At 49.0% G+C, this 11,773-nt stretch overlaps 1 protein-coding gene across 2 annotated transcripts in view; it reads right to left on the bottom strand.

Moving 5' to 3' along the window:
• Positions 1-11,767, bottom strand: part of tcf20 (transcription factor 20) — a 14,532-nt gene extending 2,765 nt beyond the window's left edge. Inside the window, exons 1-5 of one of the 2 annotated variants that reach the window (XM_020624935.1) lie at positions 11,625-11,767; positions 1,413-9,757; positions 1,101-1,194; positions 956-1,019; positions 729-829 (exon numbers count right to left, since the gene is read on the bottom strand). In XM_020624935.1, coding sequence (XP_020480591.1) covers positions 729-829; positions 956-1,019; positions 1,101-1,194; positions 1,413-8,600 — 7,447 coding nt within the window. In that variant the 5' untranslated portion in view covers positions 8,601-9,757; positions 11,625-11,767. The remainder of the gene's footprint in view (positions 1-728; positions 830-955; positions 1,020-1,100; positions 1,195-1,412; positions 9,758-11,624) is intronic. The other variant, XM_020624936.1, reaches the window with a different exon arrangement.
• Between the last annotated feature and the right edge of the window lie 6 nt (positions 11,768-11,773).

Raw genomic sequence — 11,773 nt, 5'->3', positions numbered from 1 at the left:
TACAGGCCTGGGGCGGCACAGCGTATTGATAACGTTGCTCTGTCTGGCTGCAACGCTGCTCTCCACCGCTGCCGCCGTGACATTAACAGCAGCACAACGCCTCCCATTTTACAACGCACGCCGGCTTCTCTTTTACCAAAAACATTTAACCAGTGATGCTGGTCAGTTAATTACACTTTCATTTATAAAACTGCAAAAACTAGGGTTTTACTTTTTATATACACTTTTTAACTTCCACAAATAACTTTAAAAATAGATTTTCTGTGCTGTGATAACAGGCTGGACTCAGAGTCCTGGGGGGGTGACAGGCCTCTATGGCGAGGTGAGGAGTGTGAGGGCGCCATGATTTTCCTCACCAGGAGTCTGAGAACCAGCCAACAGAGAGTTGCTGTTGTGTTGCAGCATGAAATTAAATTGTTGAATAGAAAAAGGCATAAACAGCCCTGAGACATCGAATTAGTGTCCATTAATGAAAAGCCCAAAACAGTGTTTGCTAGATGAAAATGTATTTGTGGTTGAAGCCGTCAGGGGGAGGTGGCGTTTTACACTGAGCTAACATAGTATTACATTACATGCTACAATCCAATTAGGGAAACTGGGGTTTCCAGGCTATATGGTTTCATATGGATGGAACTAGGTCACATCGGGAAAAGTGTGAAGTTTAAATTCCAGCTTTTTAATGTAAGAAGTAACAAAGCAAAGCACAGAAAATACAAGCCTGAACTCACAGCTCCCACACTCCTGTATCTGCGGGTCCTCTACGTTTCCCTCAGCCTCTCTCCGACTGCTCCAGGTACACTGGCTTGACTGGCCGGGTGTTCTGGGTAAACTGACGGAGAAGAGAGGAGGAGAGAAAGAAAGAAGACTGCTGAGGTCGGCAGTAGAGACCAGCTACAGAAAGGATTTTCACTGAATCACACAAAGAAATTTCCCCAGGAACTGTCTGAAAACCAACCTCTCCTTCTTTACCTTGTGCTTCGGACACCGCAGCGAGAAGTTGTCTTCGTTCAGTGAGCAATCTGGAAGAGGCACAGACACGGTCAGTACTGCAGAGACTGTCACAGAACGCTGAAAAGAAAGCAATGTGTGTTTTACATCACCTGCTTCAATAGCACACAGGTAATGGTAGCGAAGTGTACAGCCTTTACTGTAGCAGCCCAGTGTTGAGCCAACCATCTCGCAGTATGAGCAGCACTGAGAAGAGAGAGAGAGAGAGAGACGATGGGGAAATCAAACAGTTGAGCAAAGTGATAACAATCATTAAACATGTAACACTGTTGTTAATAATACTGCAGAGCGTAGTGTTATGTCATTTCATAACATGACATCATCAACCAGCTGTTCATCAATTAACAGTCTGCCTCACAAACACAAGTCTGAACTGTCCCAGACAAAGCAGGTCAAGCACTCACCGCTTCTCTGGCACCATCTAGTGCCTCCTGCAGGCCGTACAGCCTCCCGTTGACAAGGTACACTCCACTGGTCCACACTATACATCCTTCATGGACCCACAGCTCCTCTGGATCCATGGGCATCTGAGGCAGCTGGGCGAGCTGTGCCAAGGGTCCCATAGAGTCCAGGGCTGGTGGGGGGGGCTGGAAGGGCAGGGAGGCCTTGCTATTGGATGGCACCATTCTGGGAGAATCCTCACTAGATTTATGTCTCCTCTTGAAGCGGGGGTGTGAGGTGAGCTTTCTGTGCTGAGGTCGCTGTTGAGCTTCATCAGCTGGCTGCTGAAGCTGTTTCGGTGCCTGATGCTGGTCACTCTCAAGGTCTGGCTCTCTCTTAAGCTCAAGGATAGGCCGGATATCCAGACTCACGTCCCAGTTTAGAGATCTTGTTCTAGTGGTGGAGGTGGAGGTGGAGGAGGAAGAAGAGAACGTGCTGTTACTGAAGTTGCCAGCCACATGCATCATCATTTCCTCTCTGACAGCGGGGGAGGCAGGTCTGACTGTGGGAAGAGCCGCTAAGTTTGACTCCAGGCTGACATAGTCGCTCTCAGCTGAGCTCTTGGTAAACTGAGTGTCTTGTGTCTGTGAGTCCTGGACAGTGCTCACAGCATTTGAGCTTATGTCTGAATTTGGTCCTGGTTTGTTTGTGCCTGTGGCAGCTTGACACTGCCTGACCTGGGGCTGGTTCTTGGGGAGCTTTGCGGCATAATCAGCTGGATAGTAAGGCCCATAGAGATCTCCAAGGTGTTTATAATTTGCCCATTTCTGACACAGGCAGCAAAGCAGACGGCCAGAGTGGTTGGACTCTGTAATCACAGGGCCTGAAACAACATAGCCAGATGAAGGAAGTGCTTTTCCTGACTGAATTGTAGTCTCCACCTCGCCCGGCTCCCTCTTCTCGGATTCTCTGTCTCTCCTAGATAACTGGAAAGAAAGAGGCGAGGTCAGGAGAGAATCCGTTCCACTCCCGCCTGCCTTCCCGCCAGCTGCACTACGCTCTCCTTTCATCTTGTCCTCCTCAGCATTTACAATGGTGCACACGGCTCCAATCTCTGGTATCTTTTTCTCCACATGAATGTGTGGAATAAACAGGCCCTTTCTGTTTGGGTCCATGCAGATTCTGTTCATGCCGAGGGTCCCTCCTGCTCCTAAAGGTGTATCCGGGTCATCTTTGGCCACTGACGGTGCAGCCACCACCGCCGCCTCTCTCCTTCTCCTCCTCTGTTGTCCTCTGGCTTCCAGTGACTCATCTTCATCTTTCATGCCTCTGCGTCTCCGTCGCACAGGTTTAACCTCAATCTCTGGCTGTGTGTCTTCACTCTCGACATCTGCTTTAACTACCTGGGTTAAAATGGGCGGGGCCAGTGGGGGCGTGGTTTTAGTGTCTGGCAGGGGGGATGCTGCAGGGGCTGCTGTGCTGCTGGTAGTCTGCAGTGTCTGTGCAGCAGGGGCAGCAGCTGGAGTTGGAGTGGGTGGGGCTGGAGGAGCAGTCAGACTTGTGTTCTGTGTTTGGATTTGAGGCTGAACCTGTGTCTGTGCCGGGGCTTGGTTCTGGACCCGTTTTTGTTTATTCACGCTCCCCACGGGCCTGCCCTTCTTCTTGCCAGATGGGAAATAACCTTTGGGCACAACATTCTCTAGTGGCTTAGAATCCTGTGGCGACAGACTGGACCTAGCAGAGGACAGGTGGAGCTGCCTGTTCAGAATGTGTCCTTGAGTCTGGCTGTGGTGGGGCGGGGTGGTCCCATAGAACTCACTGCCAGGATAATCATCAAAGCCAATGCCAGATTCCTGAAGTTTCTGTCGAAGAAGATTAGCAGCAGACTGCTCTCCTCGTCTTGTCTCAAGCTGCTGGTAAGTGTTGGTGAAATGCTGAATATCTGACAGGGCAGACGAGGATGGAGGTGGGGAACCCTGGACCGGGCGAGGAAGAGGAGGAGGAGGGGGTAAAGGTCCGAGCAAAGCAAAGTCCTCCTTGTCGCCAGATGCCGTTGCCACAGCAGCTGCTAATCCAAAGTCAAAGTCTTGTTGTTTGAGAGCTTGGGAAGTCTGATGGGGATCACACGGGTAGGCAGTCGGAGGTAAAGGCCCAGCCTCATCAACTCCTCTGAAAGGAATCATGTCATTTAATGAGTGACTTTCATCCATGTAACTATCATCACCTCCTGCAACCCTCGGGAAATGTGCTAAGTCTTGGTCCTGTGAATCATTAAACGGTGGGATTTCGGAGTGAGAGAAGCCTGGGTAATGGTTCGGCTCATCATCAGCGAGGCCTGCTGGCTTTTTAATATTTGGTGTGATTTTCTGCACTATTGCCTCCAGTTTCAAACCTCGTCCTTTCCTGGCAGGCAAACCCTTGGTATGAGCACTTGATGGAGATACAGGTTGTGTGTAGGTGTTCTCTCTGGGCAGAGGGGAGCACAGCCTGGGACACGGGATATCTGAACTGGATAAGTCATCGTCATTGTGATGGCTGGACTCCGACTGAGCTGCAGGGGAGTGATGTGAATTTGTGGCCCTCTGCTGAGACGCATCCTGGAGTTGCCTTTTGGCAGGAATAGGGGAGATAAAAGAACGAACTCTCCTTCTAAGTATTAACGGATTTGTGTCTCCAGAAATGCCAGCTTTGTTCTGGCGCTGCATCTGTGGCTGGGCGGAGTTCACATCAGCAGGAGGCTTAGTGGAGCCGGATGGAGGAGGTGGGCAGGGATGCTTGGCTTCCTCAGCGGCTCCTCTGGAGACCTCAGGGTCAGCAACATTTTGGCTAGGAGTCATCTGTGGAGGAGCAGGGCCGTGTGAAGCTACTGCAGCAGGAGCAGGGGGTGGGAGAGGTGGCTGTGCTCGGTAGTAGGAGTCTCCCTCGATCATTCTACCACTTTCTCTTCCAGGGTGTGTCGACTCCCACATTTTAATATCGAAGTAAGCACTCTGATGATGGAGTGGTGTTTTGGTAGCATGCTGTTCACCGGGCATATCAGTCTGGGAGAGCATCCTCTGTCTCTGCTCTGACTGGCTGACTTTATGTCTTCCTGGAGAGGAACCAGGCTGCATCAGCAGCTCCTTTGATGGCCTGTTCATTGCTTTAACCCATTCACTTATGTCATGGGGGTGATGAGGGGGGCCACGAGAGTGAGGAAACATGTGAAGCTTATTGGTGGGCTGAGCTTGGGAAGACACAGTGTGGTACGGATGGTGGGAGGAAAAATGAGGGTTACTGTGTGGCATCATTACACTGCCTTCTCTTGTATCTCCATATCGATATCCAGGAAAACTGCTGCTGCTGCTAGTGGATAGATCAACACCATGGAGATAGGACTGATGCCTTGAGGGTGAGGACAAAGGATTAGTGCTCAAAGGATGAGAAGGCAACGGGGAAAGATCAACATTACCTCGCCAATAGGGCTCAGCATTCATTACAACTGATGAATGAACAGACTTGGAATGATACTCCATATCAGCCTCACTAGCGCTACCACTGCTGTGATGATCAGTGTGTAAATGTGCAGCATCCAGGGCACCCTCTTTCGATGCCTTTTCCACTTTCACCATGTGTTTCTCTCCAGTCTCTTTTTTACTCAGATCACTGGCTACTGCTGGGGAGGAAAAAGGCTGTTGAATCACGGAGGCTCCGCTTTGACTTTTCTCCCGCTCCCTCTCTCTGTCGCCGTCCCTGTCCCTCTCTGGTGTGCTGCGTCGGTTTGGTGACACGTCACAGATGACAGAGCGCCGTTCTGATGGCGCTAATGCGGAGCCTGATGATTTCTGAGACTCAATTTGAACGGTGCTGCCTGTTAGTGGCTCTGGTTCCTGCAAAAGCAGCTCCTGCACAGCAGAGGACGGTGTGGACACGTTTGATAAGGCTTTTCTCTGTGGCAGAGAATAGTCAGCTAAGTTGATATGTTTTGGTGGAGGCTGCTGAGACTCTGTAGCCTGTGGTAGATGACTCTGAGACACACCCACTTCAGTGTTTTCAGCATTTTGCAAAGTCTTAGTATTAGACACTTCTGACTTCACTGAAGACTGAGGATCAGTGAAGTCAGGCTCACTTCCACGCCGCTGGTTTGGATGTGGGGGCTTTCCAGAGGTCCCCATTTGGGCAGAATGAGTTGAAACTTCAGCCGCTCCACTTTGCATCCTCATATTTTCAGCTGTGCTGTACAAATGTCTGGTTTGAAACTGCTGTTGAATTTGGAGATGGGCAGGAAATGCCTGCCCATCTCTGCCATAGCGTCTGTCTACATTATAGCCTTGAAGAACCTCTTGTAAAAGGCTTGGAAACTGCTGCATTGGTGAATTTTCCTCATGCCCTTTAGCTCCTGCTCCTTGCCCTCTCTTCACCAAGGCCTCTGCCACAGAACCAGTATCTTTTGGATGCACAGGGCCATAACCAGTTTGCGACTGCTGGTACCCTAAGTATCTGGAATTTGATTCCATTACGCCAGCTGGGCCGGCCCTCCCTCTGTTCTTCATTGACAAATCTGAGCCATATGTTGACTCTGGGTAGCCAAATTTATGTGGTCCAGACTGGGGAGGATTTTGAGGCCGTCCAAAATTTGATTTCTGGTGATGGGAGGAATACAGGCTCAGATCTACACCCTCGTCCCCATTCTGGTTGCTCGACTCCCTTAAGTAAGAGTGGTGCTGTTTCTCCTCTATACAGTTGTCGTGGGGATGCTTGCTTTTTTCCATGTGCCTTCCCTCAGACCGAGCTGAGACAATCACACCAACACCACTGGCACTTTGCTGCTCCTCAGATGTGTGCTTTTCTTCCCTCTCATTTTTGTGTATTCTCGATGCAGTGTGCAATCTATTTTCTTTGTCCTGACCATTTTGTGTATCGACTTCTCCGACCTGTCGCATATGGCTGCTGCTTTTCTCCGTTTTCTCAACTGTGCTTTCACTTTCATTTTTGATTACTTCATTTTTAATTTCTGTTGCCTTCCTGTGCCCACCTCTGTGGTCATTATATACTGAGCCAGGCTCTGAAAAACAATTTGGCTGGGGAGGAGGAATGCTGGGGGAGGTGGATGAGGACACTGGAGGTGCTGAATGTGAAGCTGGGCCAGTATCAAAGGATGGTGATAACGACAAAGAAGGAACATGAGCTTCAACTGCTTTTGTTTCAGAAACACTTGGTTCTTTTGACGGTGAATTAGAGCCGATTGTTTTAACATTTGATACGTGTCCGGTCTGTGGCTGGGTTTGACTCTGGGCTGGAGGGTGATAGCTGGTTGGTTCCGATCCGCTGCTTGCACCACTCATCTGCCTTACCCTCCCATTTTCTCCCTCACCAAACTGCTCCTCCTGCTCCACCTTGGTCCCTGATGAGCCTCCAACTGACATCAGTGAGGAGTCTTCGTCAGCACCGGTGTCTAAGCTGGTGCTGTCACCGACCCCCACTGCCCCTCCATCTCTCATTGTGCTAGTACTTGAGGCTGCACTTGCATTTCGACTTCTCGGTTGCGATGGGGGCACGCCATGTGTTGCCTGTTGCGTCTGCCCACTATCCTTCTTCTTCTGTGAAAGCACTGTGTCAGTGAGGAGCATGTGCTGAACTGTGTGTGGTAAATTGGCAACTTGTGAGCTCAAGGCATTAAGACTATTCAGGCCAGCATCCTGCATTTTATCAAGTGGAGAAGATGAATAAAGAGAAGAGACTTCCTCTCTGGATCCAATTCCTGCACCTAGACCCATTTTGTTACGGCCTGCTGGGGGAAGGCTGCTCCCTCCAGCTGCACTCATGCTGTGAGCTTTATTACTGCCACTGCTACCACAACTACTGATGCTGCTATTTGAGTTGGGTGTGGGACTTAACTGAGGCATGGTCTGCAGTAATCTGCCATGACCATGGCTGCTACGGGGGGTTGATGTAGGAGGATGTGAAGGGCCGTGACTTGAGGGGTTTCCGTGTGCCTCTGAGACACCCATCAAAGGAGAAGGAGAGGAGCTACAGCTGGGGGAGTGCACTGCAGAGACAGCCGGAGAGGGGTTGGATACTGGGCTAAAGTTTTGGTTAATCTGGGTTTGTTGAGCACTGGGGTGCATCGGGGATTTGGCTATTTCTTGAGCTGCTGCTTGAGGTATACTGGGGTTGGAGGCTTGATGATGTTTAGCATATACAGACCCTGGAGAAGGGCCCTGGTGCTGCATTTTGAGAGAGCTGTCATAACCTGCCCCTACACTTTGCTGCGAGTTGCGGTGCTGGAGGGTGGCTTGCTTGTGAAGTGAATGTGTCTGTGAGGAATAGCCAGGGTAATTTGAAGCATGGTAACTCTGCTGAACATTCTCCATCGGCCCCACATTGTTAGCAGCAACTGAACTGGACACCGAGTTTGAACTGGAGTTGACATTGGGAGAACAGTTGACTTTGGGATCAAACCCGGTGCTAGCAGCCCCGTCCAGATATCTTTGCAGGGGTGGACTGTACATTCCTGATGACCCCGTGGATGTGCCACCCTGTGGGGAGTAGTATGGGTACTGAGGGGTCATTCTGTGTCCAGAGGGTGGATAGCTCCTATGCTGCTGTCCATGGTGGACAGCGGGGAAGGTCTGCCCGTGCTGGCGGTGTTTCATCTGAGAACCTGGCACTGACTGCATTGCAGGGTTCTGACTCATACTGTACTGATGAGAAGGAGAGAAAGCTCCAGCTCCAGCACCTCCACCTGAACCAGCACTGGAGCCATAGTCTACTGGATATGGTGCCATCAGGCCAGATGTTGGTGCAGAGCCAGATCCAGCATGCTGGTACTGGTGAGGTATATGTCCATCAATATTTGGGTACCCAAAGCCTGCCCCATAAGCTATGCCTCCCCTCCTGTGCCTGTCCTTGCCACCCATTGAAAAATAATAATCCATGGCGTCCTTCCTGTAAGGGTTGTTACTGCTGCCACTGTGAAGCCCACCCTGCACTGGCAGCGCCTCCACAGCTCCTCTGTTTCTAGCGCTGTAAGCAAGCATGTGGCTGGCCTGACCTGGGTGGTGATGGCCTCTGTGCAGGCTCTGCTGCTGCATCCCTGCGTACTCATCTGTCATCCTTGGGGAGATCTGGGGTTCTGCTGGCTGAGGGGGATAGGGAGGTCCTCCTCCACCCCTCCCACTGAAGCCAGGGGGGAGACCGGGGGGAGCCGGGCTGTTAGAAAAATTCTGCATTGTTTTTGTCCAAGTTTGGATTAAAAATGGAAATCTTTCTCTCAGTGTCTGTCAGGGATGCTTCTGATCAGAAACTGGAAGGCTCGTGGCACTAACCATAAAGGACAAAGAGAGAGTCTATGGCCTGGCAATAAAACAAGGAAATGCTTTTCAAATCCACCAGAGAGCTGAAGCACCGCAATATATGTTGCAGATGTTACAATCGCTTTTTTGTAGTCGTACAGAGGTTGAACAAACAATACATGAAAAGGCCAAATGGTAAAAATCTGACTTCTTTCCTGTGATGGTTGTTTTCACAAGACATCAACAGCTGGATCTTAAAAAGTGAAATAAAAAAAATCCCACATAAGCAGCAAAAGCAGATATCTACTGCAGAAAAATACAGAACTGAGAATGTGCGGTCATTCCCATGAAGCAGTTTGGCACTGAGCAGGCGACTGATACACCACCATGCAGGATGTTCAACGTTGAATGTCTTTACATGTATGTTCTCTGCTATAACAACAGCTCAGGCAAGCAGAGCTATTTTGGGATTAAACTGAATTACGATTCAATAGCATCTTGTGCAAAAAAATAAAAAATCTCAATAAAACCATTGAGACTTTGTTCCATCACAGCAGCCCTTCAGTTCGTCAACATGTGTACATTTGCCAGGACCTGACTCACAGCTGTGTGAGATGAAAACTGCAGCAACACAATAAAGAGGTCTGAATACAGACCCTCAATAAACACTCCCAGAGGCAAACAATCCATCGATACTGTCATCAACTCTTGGAAACTGTTTGAGGTGTGGTTTTTCTTGGTCATTCCCTTTCAAACACTGTGCTCCTTTTTAGTTGTTTGTTATAGCACATATTCATTTGGACTGCAGGAGAATTTGGTCCCTGTGTAGTCAATGTTCTGTGTTCGCCTCTGCTTTCAGATTCTTCTCGCTGCTCTCCTGTATCTTCAGCATGTAGCCGTCTTACCTTTGTTTTTTCTGCCAACCATCATTTAATTCTACCGAGTTCCATGGCAACAACTTTCCAAAAGGAGAGTAATCCATTTATTCCACTTCAAGCTCAGTCAGTCCGAGCTCCGTTTGTCCGTTTCTCCTCCGTATGTCCATGCAGATAAGTTCATTTTCCAGGAGCTGTTGACCAGAAGCCTTCACGACTCTGCAAATACAAAAGATCAATCAAAAAAGTTAGCACGCAAAAAGAGGCAACATTTATGTAGCAGCCCATCTAACACTCTGTTGCTATAACTACATAATTATAAAGAGATAGTCTCTGCCATCGCACAACAGTACTAAAATGTGTGTTCTACTAATGACACTTTCCATTTTTCACATTATTTTAATTCATCACTTTAATTTAAACTACTCTGCGGTAGATATGACATTAGTATCAATACAAGTACAAACAAAATGAGTGGAATTAGGCCTTCTCACACTTAAACAATTTCATTTCTAAATTGCTGAAGTTGTTTATTGAAAGAGAACAAAATCAACCTCTAATCATCACATATTGCATCTGGCCCTATCTAACCCTTAAAATCTCACAGACCTATCAGATATATATTCACCAAAGACGACAACAATGCTAACGTTACATTCTCGTTTCATATACTGTCCACTCAGCTTGTTACGTCACTAGTTATAAGGCCGGCTGGCCTCATCTGGACACCGAGAGCACGGCCTTGACTGTGGCTAAGCTGTCTGTCCTGACTGATACAAACAGAGCTGCTGGACAGAACAGTGTGTTAGCAACGACTGCAAACAACACAGACAAGGTCACAAACACTCATTCACATGTAAACAAACAAGGCAGTATCAGTCCATCTCCCACCGCTTTACAGTGAGACCAGAGACCCTTCACTTCCAGCTACTTAACAGGTTTTAATGGGCTTTAACTATTATGGGTGAGAATTAAAGGGATGACGCCACCTTTATGGGGTCAGTGCCCATAATTGCCACGTGTGACACAAGCCTCTATTGTCTGCTTCAAATACACTGTAAAACAGTTAATGGCCCTAAAACAGATTTAATATGAGCCACCATAACAAGTCCTCACTCTTTTGGTATAACTGGTGCATTTGTGGATTCATATTAGTGACAAGCTGTTTTTCACCACAGACGAAGTTGGGTGGAGAACACGGGGACCAGGAGGGTCTACAAAACGACCTGGTGAAACCGACACCGCGTCACCAGACAGGTTCATGTCCAGGTGTCACATGTGAGGGTCAACGCCAGCGGACACGGGCCATGCTGTGTAAAATTAACTATGGAGACGCTATTGATCTCCATTCGTCTGCTTGCCCATACCTTGATTACTAATTAATCACAGCAGCTCGCTGTGCGCGACCAGGCAGCAGCATTAACGACGCACGCACACACAACAGTGCAGCATTAATAAAACCTGGCTCAGTGCAGCCTGTCAGCAAGTCAATGAACTGCACGGCTTTTGCAGATTATGCTCAAACGCCAGCTCCGGAATACTGGGCTGGTTTGTCGTCTCTGATTGTCATCAACACAACACCGGCTTCTTACAACAGCCTTAGCAGCCACATTAGCCACTAGCAAAGTCTACGCATTACAATTAGCTTGGTGCTGCTGCCTCTTTTAGCTCTGTAAGGTTAGCGTTAGCCAAAATACCTCACATACTGCAAATTAAATATGCGAGCTAGCTGCATATAATGGGGGCTAGCTTACAGCCACATAGTTAGCATCTTAGCAAACTAGCTAATTAGCGTTTCTGACATTATTAGAAGCATTTGAGGAGGCGCACAAAGCCCCAGTGAGAGCAGGCAAAAAGGCACAGGGCAGCCAAGCAGCGTTTAGCCACAAAGGAGAGGTGATTAGGTGCAGATGTTCCCCCAGAAATCCAGTGGGGCTGGGAGAAAATGGGCTAGCTAGCATGAATAACTAGCAAGAGAGCTGGTGTGGGGACTGCATCAGAAATGTATCATCACGCAGCCTGACATTTTCCCTGGATCAACAGAGCCAACCAGAGACAGGCTAGCTAACACACTCTGCATGCATACCTGAAAACGTAGCAATGCAAGGCCCCTCGAAGAGTCAGCGGCTGTTTTGTGGCAGGAAACCCCAGCCTACAGTCGACTGCTCCGCCGCTTTTCCCTCACCCGTTGGCGTCCAGACAGCCCCGACCAGCGGCGGCGGGGGGCGGGGGGCC

This window comes from Monopterus albus, unplaced genomic scaffold (genome assembly GCF_001952655.1).
Source record: "Monopterus albus unplaced genomic scaffold, M_albus_1.0 scaffold342.1, whole genome shotgun sequence".
In the NCBI taxonomy this organism is placed as follows: Eukaryota; Metazoa; Chordata; class Actinopteri; order Synbranchiformes; family Synbranchidae; genus Monopterus; species Monopterus albus.
The sequence above is the reverse complement of the archived record's forward strand: the minus strand, read 5'-3'. Positions and strand labels throughout refer to the sequence as shown.